This window comes from Saccopteryx leptura, unplaced genomic scaffold (genome assembly GCF_036850995.1).
Source record: "Saccopteryx leptura isolate mSacLep1 unplaced genomic scaffold, mSacLep1_pri_phased_curated manual_scaffold_18, whole genome shotgun sequence".
NCBI lineage: Eukaryota > Metazoa > Chordata > Mammalia > Chiroptera > Emballonuridae > Saccopteryx > Saccopteryx leptura.
In genome coordinates, this window is record NW_027095700.1 from 2,171,107 (window position 1) to 2,190,730 (window position 19,624).

At 43.0% G+C, this 19,624-nt stretch overlaps 1 protein-coding gene and 1 pseudogene across 1 annotated transcript in view; both read right to left on the minus strand.

Annotated features, from left to right (window-relative positions):
• Positions 1 to 1,073: 1,073 nt before the first annotated feature.
• LOC136386886 (F-box-like/WD repeat-containing protein TBL1X) overlaps positions 1,074 to 19,624 on the minus strand; it is a 568,957-nt pseudogene continuing 550,406 nt past the window's right edge.
• Positions 12,662 to 19,624, minus strand: part of LOC136386868 (eukaryotic translation initiation factor 1A, Y-chromosomal-like) — an 83,737-nt gene continuing 76,774 nt past the window's right edge. Inside the window, exon 7 of the mRNA XM_066357988.1 lies at positions 12,662 to 12,809. Within this exon, the coding sequence (XP_066214085.1) occupies positions 12,789 to 12,809 (21 nt within the window). The 3' untranslated portion in view covers positions 12,662 to 12,788. The remainder of the gene's footprint in view (positions 12,810 to 19,624) is intronic.

Genomic DNA, 19,624 nt, shown 5'->3' on the forward strand with positions numbered 1-19,624 from the left:
CTCTTGCCTGTGGAGTCAAATTCATAAAATGCTCTTTAAAACCCAGGTCCATGAGTTGAGTACCTATGTCTTCTTCTATGTACTTAATTGTTTCAGGTCTTATGTTTAGATCTTTGATCCATTTTGAGTTAATTTTTGTACAGGGGGAGAGACTGTAGTCCAGTTTCATTCTTTTGCATGTGGCTTTCCAGTTTTCCCAGCACCATTTATTGAAGAGGCTTTCTTTTCTCCACTGTGTGTTGTTGGCCCCTTTATCAAAAATCATTTGATGGGTTTTTGACAACAGGCGGTACCTAATGACACTTGTCTAAGCTGTCGCTTTACAAAGCACCGATCACTGTTTCTAGGGAGCAACTCAGCACAGAGACTCTTGCATGTTATTCCTGGGACGTGTGACTTAGCGGGTGGCCTTGTCTGGACTACAAGAGTCCACGCAGGACCGACCATGACTTTTCCCTCTCCAAGAGGATGGTATTTCTGCGAAGCCGTCCCTGGGAAGCCTGAGGTCTCAGTGGACCTTGGCAGTTAACCTGGCTCATGCAATACCAAGCCCTGCCACAAGGGTCACGGGCTCAACACAAATGCGTCATCCCAGCCACAGGGAATGCGGAAGGTGGACTGCATTGAACGGACAAAGAAGAGGCCTTGACTCCATCCCAAGACCCACAAAACAGGTCGCTGGCCACCTGCAGCGGCTCCAGCCACTTCTCTCTTCCATCAGCTGGACACCCGAGACCTGGCTGCCCAGCGTACAACTCTCCACTCTCCTGCTTCGCACAGAATCCACTCTTGAGAGTCAGAATTCTCTAGCCTGACTGGTGGTGGTGCAGCAGATAAGAGTGTCAGCCTGGGCCACTGAGGTCCCCGGTTCAAAACCCCAAGACCTCTGGCTTGATTCACCCCATCCCCCACCCCTGTCAAGTCACATATGAGAAGCAATCAATGTACAACTAGAGTGAAGCAACAATGAGTTGAGGCTTCTCATTCTCTCTCTCTCTCCCTCCCTTCTCCTTAAAAATAAAAGAATTCTGTCATCTTCAGGCATGGGCAGAGAGACCCACAGTGGCTGACATTCAGAAAGGACTCGGGGGGATAACCTGGGTGTTCCAGATATGCACGCACTTGTCAAAGGAACCGCTGGCCAGGTACTTCCCGTCGGGGCTGAAAGCTACGCTGTAGACGGGCTCCTGGTGCTTGGTGAGCGTGTGGGTGCACACGCCGCGCTCCACATCCCACAGCCGGACCGTGGAATCGAATGAAGCGCTAGAAAGGACATGAGGAGACATCACCATGGAAGCACCATGCTTCCTTCCAGTTCCCCAAGATGGGTAGCACACAGGGCTGGGCAAAAGGAGGTCTACAGCAGTGACCCTGTGAGAAAGAGGTTACTTGGAAAAATAGGCCTAGGCCAGGTTCATCCATTCCTGCCTTTTCTATACCTATGGACGGTCAATGCTCCTGTAGGACATTTACTGCATTCCCTAAAATGGTCCCACAATTCAAAACACAAGAACTGATCGTTACCAACTGCACAACTGGGAATAATGGCAAGTGAAGGGAATAAAAGTTTTAACACAAGGGCAATGAAAATACAATCATACGCAAATATGCACTCATACTGCTGAGATCTGCAAGTTTCAGTTCTTCTCAATTTTGAAAGAAAGAACAGTACACACTACAAAGCTGCTGCTATTGGGCAGTCTTTCCCTCTACGGGGACCCCTGAGGCACTGCTACACCCCTTTCCGACTAAAAGGACAATGAATGTTCACACTGGGTACCAGGTGAGACAAAACCAACCTCGCAAGCCATCAAAATGCGATTCTGATGTGTTCATTATCATCGTCATTCGCGTGGGTCTTTTGTGGTCTCAGGATTCAGCCTCTCAGCTGATGCAGGAGTTCCTCCCTCCCAGTGCTGGCTAAGGAATGGCCTTGGGTCAGGCGCTTTCAGCAACAAGGGTCCTTGCTGCTGGGCTGACTGTCCGGCCACTGCCATTTCAGAGACGAGGGCAGGGTCCCTCTTGCTGACAGAACTGTGCCACCTGTCACCTCTCCCACTAGTCCTCTTCAGTGACACAGGATAAACCTACTTCTGCTTCCTGATAGTAAGGAATTCCCCTTCCCTCCAGTTCTGCCTTCTCCACTAAACACACCCCCACACTCGTTCTCATCATGGATTCCAGGCCCCTAAGTAGCCCACACACCCTCTGACTCACATCAGCTTGTTCTTGTAAACGTTCTTATGGATTCACAGGAGAGTGGAATGTTGGATCCTGAATGGGGGTCCTTTAAGCACTGGGACAGAATAGTTCTGTTGACTGCAGCCTAACGTGATGCAGTTTTGGGGAGGCCCCTGTGACCACATATAACCATGCTGCCCCAGACTGGTGCCTCAGAGGGTCACTATACAAATGGTTCGGACATAACTAGCTAAGGCTGGGGCACCCGCTACTGCCCCTCAGAATTCTCACCACCTGCCCCTCCGCGCTGAATAAAGTAAACGAAGCCCAAAGCCTACGCTGAAATGTTTCCTTTTTGCGTCATAGTAAAACCCTTCACAGAGCAACGTGCCAGGCGCCTGGGCACACCGCCCAGCCCCCGACCGGCTTGGGGGTTGGGTTAACAGGGTCCTTACCTTGAGTGGGTGTCACTCGATAGCTCTATCTCATGGTGCCCTTTCAAGGTGAGCTCCTGTTTGTATCGTTTGGAAGGTAGCTGACAATCACGACACACACTTTAGCAAAATTTTCTGTTCCCTTTGATACAAAGAATGCTTACTGGTGACATTTCTGTTCTCTTGGATGCAAGGAATGTTTACTGGCCGTAACATTTACAAAAAGGAACAGAAAAAGTTACTCTGTCAAGTAACTTTTACAGCCACGGTGAGCAAGGCTGCTTGAGGAGCCCAGGGAGACAGGGCCGTCTCCGGTTTACCTCGCTAGCATGATGTTGGAGTTTGGGTTGCTGGTGGCCGGGCCGGTCGGACCCCACTTGATGGTGTATATCTCTTTGCTGTGAGCCTGGAGGTCATGGACACACGTGTCCTGCTTCATACTCCAGATCTAGAGAACACACGGGGGACAACGTAAGCCAACGCTGTTTCCGCAGCCGGGAACCACTCTACAGCAGTCATTCTGTGCGTGTCCGTCAGGTCTGCGGCCCTCGGAAAGTTGACCGACCTGCGGGTCACTGCCCAGGTAGAGGGGTGGGCAAAATCCTGGGGGCACCAGTGGGAAGGCCACGGGGAAGGGGAAGGTCTCAGCATGATCCTCTAATGATCAACAGGAGTTAACTGGTGACAGCGAGCCACAGAATAGCAATGGGGAGAATTCATAGTGTCAGGAAGAGCGTCTGTGACAAAATTCTCAGTCACAGCTGTGTGAATGCAGGACTACAGAGGTTGTCCAGGATCAAGCAGCCCACGCTTCCAGACCTCACTACCTTTAGTGTCATGTCATCGGAGCAGGATGCTAGCAACATCCCGGAAGGATCCACTTGATGGCGTTGACCTCGTTCTGAAAGAGAGAGCAAAAGATTTTGGAAAGAAATATATAGGCCCCTAGAGTAGGTACCTCAGTGGTCCAGCAGGGGGCAACAGCGCCCCGTCATCTCAGCAGCGTGAACTTGCAGTTACAGGGTAGAGAGGGGCACCACCCCAAACACATCCCTCTCCCTCCTCTTCTTACTCTGCCTTTTCCACTGATACTATGGCACGGCCATCATATAAAAGTCCTAAGGGCTCTTGCACACTGCAGGGACCTGCTCCAGGAAGGCTACAAAGAGCCTCAGGTGCCTCCCCAAGGAATGTGATGAGATGTCAGCTGGCGCCTGAGCCTCCTGGACTGAATGGTGATGTTTTCCACCAAATTTAGGAAAACTGGCTATTTCTATTCTCCCTCTTTTGCAATCTGCTGTTAAACCAATCCATTAAGATTTTCTTCTTTGTTTTTTTATTAAGATTTCATTTCAGACATTATACCTCTCAGTTCTCAAATTTCCATTTGACTGTTGTTGTTTTTTTTAAAGAATATCGTTTTCCATCAGAGAGGGAATTAGTAAAATTATATATACATAACACAGAGATAGAGATAACAGAACAGCAAATCCCAGAGGGAAGTAGAGGAGGGAGTCAGGGAGAGGAAGGCAGTGGGGGTGAAATGGGGACATGTTGTTGGGGGGGGGTGTTATATTGAATGGGACACGTGAATCCCACTCAAAACAATAGATTAAAAAAATTAATAAAAAAAGAATATAGTTTTCCTTTTTCTACAGACATTTCCCATCTGCTCACTCATTACAAGGATCTTTTCCTTTATGTCCTCATATGTTTGTCTAATAACTACAGTAAGTCTTTTCTCCAAAATCCAACATCTGGCTCATCTCCGAGTCTGTGTTTTCTCCCAAGCAGCAGCAAAGGGCTGTAAAAGAACTGGTCCGTAGTCCTCGCCACTTTTCATCCTAGACACAGAGGAGACGGCTCCGGCCTCCCAGCGCATTGTTACGAACTTGAGGCCCACAACGGAGACTTGCACTTACTGTGTGTCCTTGGAAGGTTTTGACAGGGCGGTCACAGCTGAGTCTGCAGACGTGAATACACATGTCTGTGCTACAGGAGGCGAAGGTGGTGTTGTTCTGCCAGTCCACGTCCAGAGCGGGCGCTGTGAGGCAGGGACAGAGGGAGGGCGGCTACATGTGCTAGCTGTGCACAGAGCTTGGCTGCTTTAGAACAAATCAGAGCACAGTCGAGAAGCCTTATCTAGTAACACGAGGAGGACAACTGTTCCCAGTGGGAAACAGCCTCTTTTCCTGAACAACGTGAAAAATAAAATAAAACCTGGACCTTTCTGACCCAGGGAGAGGACAGGGATCCAAGTATCAGACAGCTAAACTACAGGTGACATGCTTTCTCCATGCGGAAGAAACACGCGATCTGTGGTCTCCCAGGGCCAGTGGATGGTAAGCCCTTCCCTGCAGCCTTGCAATGCTCAGGGAAACAGCGTATTCCGCTGAGAGATGTTATAAATGAACGCTTAAGGTGAAAAGTTTTGGCAGCACCTTATTGATGTTCATCTTGGACAGGTGACTCTCTTAAAAAGAAAAATAAAGCCCCCGAATCCAGAGTTCTCCTCGTGACACACATTCCCGTGTCACGAGTCGTCACAAGGGCCACGGAGACTGGTGAGTAGGAAGAAAGGCAGAAACGGCTGTGGCCGGTTAGCTCAGTTAGAGTGTCCTCAGGAAACTCCAAGGTGGTGGGTTCAATCCCAGGCCGCGGCACAGAGGGTACGGGTAAAGGTAATTGTGGAAAAAACAAAGCATTGTGGGAAAGATAAAGATTACAGCTGCTCCGGGAAATTGTGGATATATAGTGTATTGTGGGAATGAGAGAAGTGTGATGGAGTCAGGTGGTCATGGGCGTGAATAGAGAACTGTCGGCCACTGGAAGCATATGGTCGTTGGAGAGAGGGAATTCTGGTCAGAACAGGGAACTGTGGGATAAACAGCGAATTGGGGGAGACAGGAGACACTGTTGTAGAGACAGAGGCAGGTTGCCCACTCCCGTCACTATGTTCTTTATAGGACATGACACTCAAATCAGTGTCCACGACAGCTTCAGTCCCCCAAATGCCCGTGCGTCCTACGTACAATTCTTAGTGAGCCGAAACGCAAAATTGTTTACAGCCGAGCCCCATATCCATGGCCAGCCCTTCCCCTTGGCCAACGCAGGGAAGGACTGCCGTCTTCAACGCCTCTTTCACCCTTTGTGGCTCTGCCCACCACTCCGCCTGTATTGGCCCTCCTTTCCCAATGCACACTGTTAAAGCTGCCCTTCTGCGCACTCCTGTAGTGCAATAGGAACGTTGCAACACCGCGTGAAGACCAAAGGCTGACTTCCTGATCAAACTGGCCCTTTGGATCCCTGTGACGGTGCACGAAGATGACTAAAGTGCACCTGCTCCATGTGTCTTGCTCACCTGCTGCTTCTTCAAATTTGCTGCCTTCTGACATCATCAGTCACTTTACTGGGGAGCATTTCCTGTAAAAGCTGTAATACCTCACAAGATAGTATTCTGCTTTGAGCAGGCACCTGGCTGGCCTGCAACTCCAGTGTACATTACTGTAGTATTTCTGCCTACACGCTTGACCGCACGCGGGCACACACTCAGACACACACACACACACACACACACACACACAATTTTATTTTAACAACTGCAGGTAAGGTGGAGACCTAGACAGTGATGTGAAGGTAAATCAGTTGCAGGGGTTCCTGAGACTGTCAGAGCTCAAAACAGCGTGGGGACAAAGGCTGGATTTCAGTTCAAGCTGCCCTTCTGCGCCCTCCTGCGCTGCAATAGGAACAGTGCAGCACCGTGTGTGGAACCATGGCTGAATGCCTAACGGAAGCAGCTCTTTGGCGCCCTCTCGTGGTGCACCGTGGACATTGCAGCACTGCCGCTCCGTGTGCTCTGCTCACCTGCTGCTTCTTTCTCCAGCTTTGCTGCCTTCAGGCATCATCGGTAACTCTACCCAAGAGCATTTGCTCTAAAATCTGTCACATGGCACAGCTGTCTGCAGTGTCTTCAGAAAATAACATCCTGCTGGCCTGGCTGGACGGCTTAATTGGTTAGAGTTCCATTTCACGGCACAGATGTTGCTGGTTCTATCCCTGGTCAAGGCACATACAGAACAGATTGATCTTCCAGTATCACTTTCTCTTTTTCCCTTCCTGTCTTTATAAAATAAATTTTTAATCTTTTTTTTAAAACAATGCAATCCTTTTTTCCGCTGACACCAGGCTGGCCTGAATCAGCAGGTATTTTTACAGTATTTCTGCCTAAAAATAAACGCACATATACTCACTCTCTCTCTCTCTGTCTTAGCCTCTCTCTCTCTCTCTCTCTCTCTCTCTCTCTCTCTCTGATCACACACACACACACACACACACACACACACACATATTATTTTTCTCTTGCCAACTGACTGGAAGGTGGAGAACTAGGCAGTGATGTGAGCATGAATCTGTTGATAAAATTGCTGAGACTGCCGCTGCTGAACACAGCGTGGGGACTAAAGGCTGAATTCTAACAAAGCTGCTCCTCTGTGCCCTCTTCTCACTATTTCTTGTGGGCTAAAGACTGAATTTTGATAGGCTCAAAGCTGCCCTTCTACGCCCTCCTGTGCTGCAATGAGAACGTTGCAGTGCCGCATCAGGACCAAAGGCTGATTTCTTACTAACGGGTGCTGCTTTGTGCGCCTCGTCGTGGTGACTTAACAACATTGCAGAACACCAGCTCCGCGTGCCCTGCTAGCCTGCTATTTGCCCATTATGCAGTCTTCTGGCATCATTAGTAAGTTTCCTGTGGAGCATATGCTGTGAAAGCTGTCATATGGAAGAACCCTCTGCAGGTCCACAGTTAATATTATCCTGTTTTGCTACAGACACCTGGCTAGCCTGCAACTCCAGTGCATAGTACAGTATATCTGCCTAAATATATTTATTTATTTATTTATTTACTTTTTACCCCGCAAGTGATGTGAAGGTGGAAAGCTAGGCAGTGATGTGAGCATGCATCCATTCCATGGATTCCTGAGACTGTCCCTGCAGAACACAACATGTGGGGATAAAACTAAACTGACAATTAGAGGCTTTTGGCAAGGTAGCCTGTATCATATCTAACTGGATACTAGATATGACTCTGATCAGTTTATTTGCCTCTGTCCATTCTTTTTCTCCATCAGACCAGGTGTGGGTCAAGGACTGGAATTCAACTCTCCTGTGACCCAGGTGGAAAAGACCCTACAACATAATCCTGACAACTTTCACTCCAAGGTGGAAGGCATACCTGCCTGGATTCACAACAGCCAGCTGAAGCTTGTGGCCCCTGTGGAGATGCTGTTATGGACAGCAGAGACAGACCCCATCAACCCTTGTAAGTGGACATTGAGAAAGGCAACATGCCCTGCTCCAGCCACAAACCAGAAGCTGGGTGGTCCATGCATGGTCAAAGCCTAAGGAACTTATTTTGGGAATTCTTATTTTTGGACCTTGATGGGGGACAGGAATTCAGGCAGAGGACTGTGAGCTATATATATTCATATCACCAAGGGAGATTAAAAGGTCTTCACCACCTTGCTTTTTTATAGCTTCTGTGAATGTAAGGGAATTCAGAAAGGGACCTGTACCTAAGACTCAATACTCAGTTTTTGACTCAGGGAATAATCAGCTCTATGTCTGTTATAATCCTACAGATCCTCCTACCACAATAGTATTTGAAGTAAAAATAGCAGCAGGAAAATGGAGAAAATGGATAGGACCAGCAATATCCCAAACCAAAGTTAAAGGATACCCCAAGTCAAGTTACACTGAGATTTGATATATGTGCAGCCATAAGCCAGGCACCATGGGTAGACAAAAGGACCAGCAGTCCTCTCAGCTGAAAGAGAAGCTACAAGGTAAAAAATAAAAGTATATATGCTCACAAATGTTTCACATTGTAAACAATGGTCATGTGTCTTATGGGCAGCCTGGGAAAAACATAGCTCCAAGAAAAGGGAAGTATACCTGAGAAAAAGAACAGCTCTGTCAAATTGCACCCATGAGTACAATCCCTTAGAGCTAGTTATAACCAATCCTCTGTACCCCTGCTGGAAGAATGATGAGATTTAACACTTGGCTTAATGGAGCTGGCCTAGACACTGATGCTTAGCTCATCATCCAAAGCCAGGTGCAGAACCACTCAGTCCGAGCCTTCCAAGTATAAGTAAGCAACTTAGTTGAGGAAGCAACTAAGCCCCTATCCCCACCACCCCAGTCTCTAAAAACTTATTCCTCAGGCTATCAGAAGGGATAGCTCATTCCCTAAATATCATCTCCTGCTATGTGTGGGGAGATACCTTAGTAGGGAATTGGTGGCCATGGAAAGCCAAGGAACTGGTCCCCACCAAGGCTTTACCTAATGCCACAGCCACCCAGATCTCTGAAGATAGTCAGTGGACTTTGAAACATACTACCGTATGGTAGTACTGCTTAGCCAGAGGAGGAGGAAATCTGACTGAATCAGTGGGGAACTGACTTGCCTTGGGCAATGGTATTATAATGCCACCTCCAAGAAAAGCATGTGGTAGGAAAACCAGATGGAGAGAAATTCATTGGCCAGATTCCCAGAGCTAACTGGAGTTTGGCAGGACCTAGGCAAGATCCAAGACTAGATAGCACCATGTGAGCTTTACGGGACCTGTGAAAACAGGGCCTTTATTTGCCTCCCCAGGAATTGGGAAGAGAACTGTATAATTGGTGTGATAAACCCATTCATCTTCCTCCTGCCTCTGAAAACAGGGGAACTGCTTGGCTACCAGGCTCTGTAGCCCTTAGAAAGGGTAAAGAGATAACTCCAGACAGGGGACTGGAAAGATGATGAGTGTCCCCCAGGATGGATAATCCAGTATTATGGGCCTGCCACCTGGGCAGAGAATGAATCTTGGAGATACCTTATTCCAATTTCCATGCTAAACAGGATTATCCAATGGCAGACAGTTCTTGAAATTATTATCAATGAGAATGAGAGAACCTAACCCTTATTGCACATCAACAAACCCAGATGAGAAATGCCAGGTTGGCACTAAACTACCTATTGGCAGCAGAAGGAGTGTGTGGAAAATTTAATCTTAATAATTGTTTCCTGCAGATAGAAGACTATGGCCAGGCATTTGAGGACCTTGTCAGACAAAACGACAAAACTGGCACCTGTGCCTGTGCAAGTCGAGCACAAATGGAATCATGATAGCCTTTTTGGGGGATAGTTCTCAGCCTTTGAAGGGTTTAAAACTTTAATAGATGCACTTTTACTGCTCCTAGGGTCTGCTTGATAGGTTTGTGTGTGTTTCCACTGTTAATGAACAGCATAAGGAACATGATAGAGGCCACAGCACAGCAACAAACATGGCCCATGTATACTTAACTCACCATAATTAGGCATATGCCCAGGGCTTAGACGAAGAACGTGAGACTCCAGTATAAAAGTAATTTCTAGAGTCTCAAAGGGGGAAGTGAGGAGGGAGCAAACCTCCCTTCTGATTTGAGAGGAAAGAAACCAAAAGAATACAAGGAAAAGGAGCCAGCAGAGAAACCAAATCAGACAGTTACAAATTAACTACGGCAGGGATAATTGAGCCATCCAGTTATAAATTAGCTACATCCCATAATACTCTAAATGGTTGCCTAGGTCCACTGTAGCACAAAGCAAGAAAAGTAGCATCTGTATGTAGCTATGACCAGTGATCCACAAACCCCTTCCCACTTGCCGACCCCAGCAAAATCCCCCCTTCCAATATCCTTGAGTCCTGGGAAACCTTAAACAAAGGAATCACATGGTTATTCCTTGGATGCTGTAAAGGTATATAACCTGTAAGAAAATCTAATTCAGGGAGCTCGTGCTTTGGTGCTACTAGAGCCACATGCTACACTGGCTACTAATAAATTCTCCTTCCTCTATTAATCAAGTTGTCTGAGTGTTGCCTCCATTGATGTCACTTCCTGCAACAATGCAATTAGGAATATGTGTTGGGTAGATTCTGTCAATTAAGGAGATCTTTCACATATGTTGATTATGTATTCCAAGTAAAGATGTATATCAAAACCAAAAGTAATTTCTTGGTGTTCTGTGAGATGATCTTTTAAATATGGAATATTTCATGATAAAAACTGAAGTTAGCCCCAGGCTTTGAGAACATTCCGTCATTATTAAATGTAGACATTTGTATGTTCAAGTTCTTGTAAATCTCACTTTTTTTCTAATGGAAAGCTATCCTTGGAGATTTTTCTGTGAAACTAATAGCACTAACAGTTCAAGGTCTTTCATTTTTACATTCTCTTTCCAAGACCATGCAATGGATCTCTTTATCATCTATATGGTAAGCCTGAAATGCCAAGGAACTAAAATTCTCTGACATTAACTAATATGCATTTCTTAAATACTTATCTATTTGAACCAAAACAATTGAGTAATAAATGCTTAACTAGAAGTGAAGTTGGTGCTTAAAAAGATAAAAAATAAACTCTAAAGTTTTATGCAGAAAGCAACCTCAGGAAGCAGCTATTAGGGCTGCTTTTCTAAGGATAGAAAACAAAGCTAAGATTATCCATAGCATAAAGACCACCTGCATTAATTAAAGAAACTAACAAAAATTTTGGCAAAGAAGGAAAAGCTCATTGCCTGAGCTAGTACATTATTAAATTTAAATGTTTAGTTTTCAACAACTCCAAACTGGTGGCATATGGGAAAATAGAAAAATTTGAACCATTCATTGGAGAAAAAAATAAAATAAAATAAACCAATAGCCTTGGCCAGTTGGCTCGGTGTTTAGACATCCTGGGTTCAATTCCTGGTCAGTGCACACAAGAGAAGTGACCATTTGCTTGTCTCTCCTACCCTCTCCCCCTTCTCTCTCTCTTTCCTTCTTGCAGCCAATGGCTTAATTGGTTGCAGTGCATGGGCAACAGGTGCTAAAAATAGCTTGGTTGATTAGAACATTGGCCTCAGATGAGTTCTTGTTGGGGCATATGTAGAAGTCTGTCTCACTAACATCCCCTCCTCTTACTTAAAAAAAAAATCTAAAAAAATAAATTAACAAATAGCTTCAAAGAAAAATCAGATGTCAGATCAGTTTTAAAAAATCACTTTAAAAAGACTTTTTAAAAGATGCTCAAGCCCTAGCCGGTTGGCTCAGTGGTAGAGCGTCGGCCTGGTGTGCAGGAGTGCTAGGTTCGATTTCCAGCCAGAACACACAGGAGAAGCACCCATCTGCTTCTCCACCCCTCCCCCTCTCCTTTCTCTTTGTCTCTCTCTTCCCCTCCCACAGCCAAGGCTCCATTGGAGCAAAGTTGGCCCAAGTGCTGAGGATGGCTCTGTGGCCTCTGCCTCGGGCGCTAGAATGGCTCTGGTTGCAACAGAGCAATGCCCCAGATGGGCAGAGCATCGCCCCCTGGTGGGCGTGCTGGGTGGATCCCGGTCGGGCGCATGCGGGAGTCTGTCTGCCTCCGTGTTTCCAACTTCAGAAAAAAACAAAACAAAACAAAACAAAAAAGGATGTTCAAAAAACTAGAAGAGATAGAGATATTTTTTTAAATGTATGAATAGAAGAGAAATATCAATACAGACAAAACTTAAAATTCTGAAGCTAAACATTACAATCAAAATAAAAAATTTACTGAGGAGTTTCACAGGCAATTTTGAGCTGGCAGAAAAAATAACCATTAAACTTTACAGTAGAACAATTAAAGTTTCTGCATCAGGGAAGAAAGAAAAAATATAAAGTGAAGAGAACCAAAGGGATTTATGGAATACTTATCAAGTAAATCAACATAAAGTATATGGGAGTTCAGAGAAAAAGAAGTAAAAACATTATTTATAAAAATATATAGGGGTCAAAGTGTTCCAGAATTGAGGAAAAACATGAACCTTTTCCAACTCTAAGTTGGACAAACTCAAAAAGACTTACATGAAAGCACATTATAGCTAAACTATTGCAAGCCAAAGAGAAACAGAAATTTTAGAGCAGCAAAATTTTTGACGCATCACATGAAAGAAAAACTGTTCTTCAAAAATGTGAGGGAAGTTAAGAAATGTCCAAATATGTAAAAGCTGAGACTGACCTGTGGTGGCACAGTAGATAAATTGTCCACCTGGAATGCTGAGGTTGATGGTTTGAAACCTTGGGCTTGCCTGGTCAAGGCATGTATGAGATGCTTCCTGCTCCTCCCCTCTTTCTCTCTCTGGCTCTCCCTTTAAAATGGATAAATGAAAATCTAAAAAAAATCAAAACACACAGAAAAACAGCTGAGAGACTTTTTTTTTAATCACTATATGATCCCTGCAAAAAATGCTAAAGGGAGTCCTGCAGGTTAAAATGAAATTACTTAAAACTGTAATTTTAATTCTTATGAAAACATAAAAATCAGAGTAAGGTAAATTCATGGGCACTTATAAAATCTAATTTTAATATTAGTGGCTTGTAACTACTTCTGATTTTTACATAATTTAAGAGATTTAATATACACACGCACATGCACAAATTATTGAGTTGACATGGTTTCAAGTGTCACACTATATATAATGCCTTCTGTACAACACTTCATGCCACCCTATGTTCCATTCAAAGCCTCTTTCTTTCCACCCTCTTTTTTCTCTTTCTACCCCCCCCCCTTTTCTTACCTCTAACCCACATATCTGGCTATTGTTATGTTACCCTGTAATATATATATATATATATATATATATATATATATATATATATATATATGCTAAAATTATACCATGTATATACATACATATATACATGGTATAATTTTAGCTAATATATATATATTATATATATTCTTTACCTTTGTTGTTCCTGTTTCCTTTCCCCCTTTCCTCTGACAAACAATTCATCTGTTCCCTGTGACCCTGCCTCAGTTTCTGTTGTTCTTCAGTTTATTGTGTTCATTAGATTCCACATATAAGTGAGATCAAATGGTACTTGTCTTTCTCTGTCTAGCTTATTCCACTTAACCTAAGCTCCAGGTTAATCCATGCTGTTTCAAAAGGTAAGATTTTCCTTTTTTTTCAGCCATATAGTATTCCATTGTGTATGTGTACCACACCTTTTTTATTCACCCATCCACTGATGGACATTTTAGCTGCTTCTAGATCTTGGATATTGCAAACAACACTGCAGCAAACATGGAGGGGCATATTTTATTTTAAATTAGTGTTTTGGGATGTTTAGGATATATTCCTAGAATTCAGATTGAATGGTAATAAGGAACTTCAATTTTTAATTTTTTTGAGAAAATGTCATACCATTTTCCACAGTGGCTGCATAAGTCTGCATTCCCACCAGCAGTACAGGAGAGTTCCCTGTTCTTTACACCCTCACCAGCACTTCTTTGTTGATTTGTAAATAAAGGCCATTCTGGCAGGTGAGAAGTGATATCTCGTTGTGGTTGTAATTTTGAATTTCTCTCACAGGTTAGTGATGTTCAGCATTTTCCCACATGCCTATTAGACATTTGTATATTCTATTTGGAGAAATATCTATTCAGGTTCTTTGCCCATTGTTAAATTAGATTGTTTACCTTCCTGGTATTGAGTTTTAGAATTTCTTTATACATTTTTTGTTATTAACCCTTTGTCAGACATTTTCACAAATTCATTGTTCTAGTGAATGAGTTGTCTTTTTTTTTGTTAATGGTGTCTTTCTCTGTGCCAACTTTTTTATTTATTTATTTATTTTGTATTTTTCTGAAGCTGGAAACGGGGAGGCAGTCAGACAGACTCCCGCATGTGCCCGACTGGGATCTACCTGGCATGCCCACCAGGGGGCGATGCTCTGCCCATCTGGGACATCACTCTGTTGCAACCAGACCCATTCTAGTGCCTGAGGCAGAGGCCATGGAGCCATCCTCAGCGCCCAGGCCATCCTTGCTCCAATGGAGCCTTGGCTGCGGGAGGGGAAGAGAGAGACAGAGAGGGAGGAGAGGGGGAGGGGTGGAGAAGCAGATGGGCGCTTCTCCTGTGTGCCCTGGCCAGGAATCAAACCCGGGACTCCTACATGCCAGGCCAACGCTCTACCACTGAGCCATCCGGCCAGGGCCTTGCTGTGCCAACTGTTTAGTTTGATATTGTTCCCTTTATTTGTTCTTTATTTCACTTGCTTGATGAGATATGTTGAAAAGTATATTGCTACAAGAGAAGTCTGAAAGTCTACTGCCTATGTTTCTTTTAGGATTTTTATGGTTTCACCACTAGCATTTAAATATTTTATCTATTTTGAGTTTATTTTTGTGAAAGACGTATGTTGTTGGTCTTTTAAATTTTTTGCAAGTACTTGTCCAATTTTCCTAACAACATTTATTAAAGAAACTGTCTTTACTCCATTGAATACTCTTGACCTTAAAGGCATGGGTTTATTTCTGGGTTCTCTGTTCTATTCCATTGATATGTATGCGTATTCTTTTGCTAGCACTGGGCTATTGTTAGTACAATGGCCTTGTAGTATAACTTGATATCAGAAAGTGTGATACCTCCCACTTTGTTCTTTATTTTCAAGCTTGCTGAGGCTATTCAGGTTCTTTTTTGGTTTTATATATAGTTTTGAAATATTTGTTCTAGATGTCATTGGTATATTAAAAGGCACTAAAATGAATCCATTAATTGGCTTTGGGTAATACAGTGATACCTCATTTATCATTGGAGTTAGGTTCCAGAGCCCCAGAGATTTTGTGATAGGCAAAAATCTATGAAGTAGCAACCTTATATTTATTTTATTATTTAAATATTTTAAGGCTTTATAAACCTTTCCCATACTCTTATAAACCTTTTCCACACTGTTTGTTATTAACCTTTCCCAAACTTTTATACACACTTCCTATGCTCTTAAACATTTTCTAACTCTTAAACCTATGTAATTTTAACAACATATAAAATTCTGTATGGGTACTCACAAGTGAATATACTACAAGTTGAATGATGAAATGAGGGTGAGGATAAGATGAATGTACTGCACAGCTATTCTGAAGGAGTCACTTTAACCGATGCTTCATCAGGTGGTACAGTATCCATAGGTGCAAGTCTTTGTCTATTCATCTGCTATATGTTACATATTTTATTTCAATTTAATATTCTTTGTATATGTTTTAATTAATATTTGTATACTTTTTAATATTGTTTTCAACTTTTTAGGCTAGAAATTGCTTATTTTACCACAAAAGTAATTAAAATAATTAATATTAAAAAATACCTGTATACTGTAAAATCCTATGATATAGCAAAAAATCCATAATACAAAAATAGATATATACAAATTAAAATTTTTTAATACAGTGAGATTGTGAAAACTGAACTGCGATATGGTGAAGAATGACTGTATAGACATTTTAATTAATGAATTAATTAAGAGGAGGATATGCAAAGACAGACTCCTGCATATTCCCTGACTGGGATTCATTTAGCAAATCCATTAGGGGGGTGATGCTTTGGAGCCCTTGCTTTGTTGCAACCAGGTCCATTTTTTAGTGCTTGAAGCAGAGGCCAGGCCATGGAGCCATCCTCAGTACCCAGGACCAACTTGCTCCAATAGAGCCAAGGCTGCAGGAGGGGAGAAGGAGACAGAAAGAGAGAGAGGGAGAGAAGTGAAAGGGGGAGGGTTGGAGAAGCAGATGAGTGCTTTTCCTGTGTGCCCTGACTGGGAATTGCTTCTGGGACATTCACATGCTAGCTGACACTGTACTGCTGAGCCAACTGGCCAGGGATGGTATAGACATTTTAATGATGTTAAGTCATCTTATCCTTGAACACAATATATGATTCCATGTGTTTGTATGATCCTCTATTTCTTTTCTCAATGTCTTATAATTTTCTGATTACAATTCTTTGACCTCATTGGTTAAATTTATTCCTAGATACTTTACTTATTTCGTTGGAATAGTGAATGGAATTATTTCTTTAATTTCTCTTTCTGAAACTTTATTGGTGTATAAAAATGTCTCTGACCCTGAACTGGATGGCTTCACAGACAAATTTTACCAAACATTCAAAAAACTAACACATATCTTTCTTAAGCTACCATATTTTTTACTCCATAAGATGCACCTGACCATAAGACACACCTAAGGTTATAAGGAGGAAAATAAGAAAAACAATATTCTGAACCAAATGTTGTATTAAAACATTTAATAAAATATACCACAATAATATTTCAACAATGTAAACTCAACAGCAGTATTAACAACCATTAGCACTGTTATTAACAAATGAGAAGACACTGTAATATTCAAATACTCTTCTAGTTGTCCGGGAACCCCAGGAACTCATCATGGCTAGTGTCAGAATTTAAGAAGCTCAGTTGCTCACAATCACTGGTATCACCTTCTTTGCTATTTTCATAGATGATACCATCTCCCGTGCCATCTAAGGCATTGCTAATGCCACATTTTTTGAATGACATACCATGGTTTCATTCTTCACTGACTGCCATGATGTTTCTACCCACTCACAAACTTGAGTGATAGTGGGTCTCTTCATTTGTCCAGCTGGTGTCAGATCATGATTATCAGCGGCCATCCATTTGTTCCACTCTTCTCTCATGAAGACTTTAAATGGTTTGTTGATGGAAATGTCAAGAAATTGCAACTGGCTGGTAAAACCCCAGGAATTACAGCTAGATGAGTCTTCACTTCTTCAAGGTTTATTTTTGTGTGTGGTTTTCACTAATATGTGCTCTAAACTGGTAAGCACTAATAGGGCAGATTATTTTTTTCAGAAGCCCTCTAAGACATTTAAATCAAACCTTTTCAATCCACACTCTCATTTAATTTTCATCCACCCATCCTTTCTCATGAACCCCCTGCTGCTGCACCAGGGAAAGTCCAGTTATTTATGACTCTAATGTCCCTACATAGGTAAACTACCTGGATTACAGCTGGAATGAACTGATGGAGATGAGCAGGATAGCCTGTTCATCTGCCACTGCTTTGCCTGTGCTCACACTGGCTTCCCAGCTCACTGCTCTTGCCTCGCACCCTTGGACCCTCCCCTATCTGCCAGCCAGCCAACGAGATGCTATTAGGCTGGCAACAAGTGACACCAGCACTTCACACAGAGCTCCAGCGGCTGCAGCACAGCCCTCCACCACTGCAGCATATCTCTCATGTCTGCCCTCCATGACACCAGATGAATGCGCCCACACAATGTCGCTTGCCTTTCCTCCTGTGCTGCATGCAACTGTGGAAACCGGAACCAGCAGATCACTCAGTAGAGGCCGGGGCTCCACATGCTGCCATGATGGGTATGATTATGCTCCCAATGGTGCTCCTTCTATATATGTTTATCGGCATAGCGCCACACAGCAGCTAAAAAAAATGAACATTTGCTCCATAAGATGCACGGGCATTTTCCCCTCCACTTTTTTGGGGGAAAAAGTGTGTCTTATAGAGAAAAAAATACTGTATTTCAAAAAATTCAAGGGATGTAATGACTTCCAAGCTCATTTTATGAGGCAAGCATTATCTTCATTCCAAAAGCAAATAGAGGCACTACAAAAAAAGAATACTATAGGCCAATAGTCCTGATGAGCATAGGTACTAAAATTCTCAACAAAATATTAGCAAACTGGAGCCAGCAACACATTAAAAAGATTATACATCATGATTAAGTGGGATTTACTGTATTCTATGGAGGCAAGGCTGTTACAATATTAACAGATCAATAAATGTGTTTTGTCACATAAACAAGAGGAAGGATAAAATACATAATTATATCAAATTTAGAAACAGCAATTGATAAAATCTAGTACCCATTTATGACCAAAACTAAGAGCGAAATTGGTATAAAGGGAACACACCTCAACATAATAAAGGCCATATATGACAAACTGACAGCCAGCACCACACTCAATGGGCAAAAATTAAAATCAGTTTCCTTAAGATTAGGAACAAGACTGGGGTGTTCCCTTTCACCACTCTTACTCAGCATAGTTCTGGGAGTTTTAGCCACAGAAATCAGACAAGGGAAGAAATAAAAGGCATTCAAAATGGAAAAGAAGTAAAACTGTCATTATTTGCTGATGACATGATATATATATATATATATATATATATATATATATATATATATGACTCTAAAGTCTATAAAAAAAAACTTGGCCTGATAAATTTGGCAAGGTGGCAGGATATAAAATTAATATTCACAAATCAGTGGCATTTTTATACCACTGAATACATTGTCAGAAAAAGAAGTAAACAAATTCCTTCACTATTGCAAGAAAGAAAACCCACATAGGAATAATTTTAACCAAAGAAGCAAGAGACTTATACTCAGCAAATTATAAAACATTGAAAAAAAATTAAGAAAGATAAAAACGAGTGGAATCATATATTGTGTTCATCAATAGGAAGAGTTAAAATCATTAAAATGTTCCTATTACCCAAAGCAATCTATAAATTTAATGTAATTCCTATTAAAATACCAATGGCATACTTCAAATATATAAAACAAATATTCCGGGGGATGACGTCACAGTGATGGCGCGGTAGGAAGCGATACCGAAAATCTCCCCATAAACTCAACAAGTTCTTCAACCAGAAACAGAAAAACCTATCCTTGGAGTCTTCAGATGCTTCACAACACACCCGAAGGTAGGATCGAGCGAAAGATTGGCTAAATATATGGTCAAACCCCGGGGGAAATAAGGAGTAAGAAATGCTCCGCCTTCCTCTCTAATCCAAACAGGATGGCTTTCACTGAGAACTGAGAATATAGAAACTAAGGCGGGCATAGGGAGTGAATAGATCCAGACCGCGGTACAAATAGCCAAACCAGGCTGTGCACAGAGATCCAAGCTGTGGAAAAACCTGGGCAATTCAAGCTAACATGCGCGCCAAACCCAGACAAAGAAAGACAAGTGGGACAGCCATTTTCCGCATCTCCTGGCTGGCGCGCGCGGGGTTAGTGGGCAAGAGATTCCTACGAACACTTCAGGGGTGGGCGCAGCCCGTGCTAACCCACAGAGAAGCAGAGTCAGAGGCCTCTGTGAGGGCAAAAAGCAGCATCTCCTAGGAGCCCCAGCGCCCTGAGGGGACCG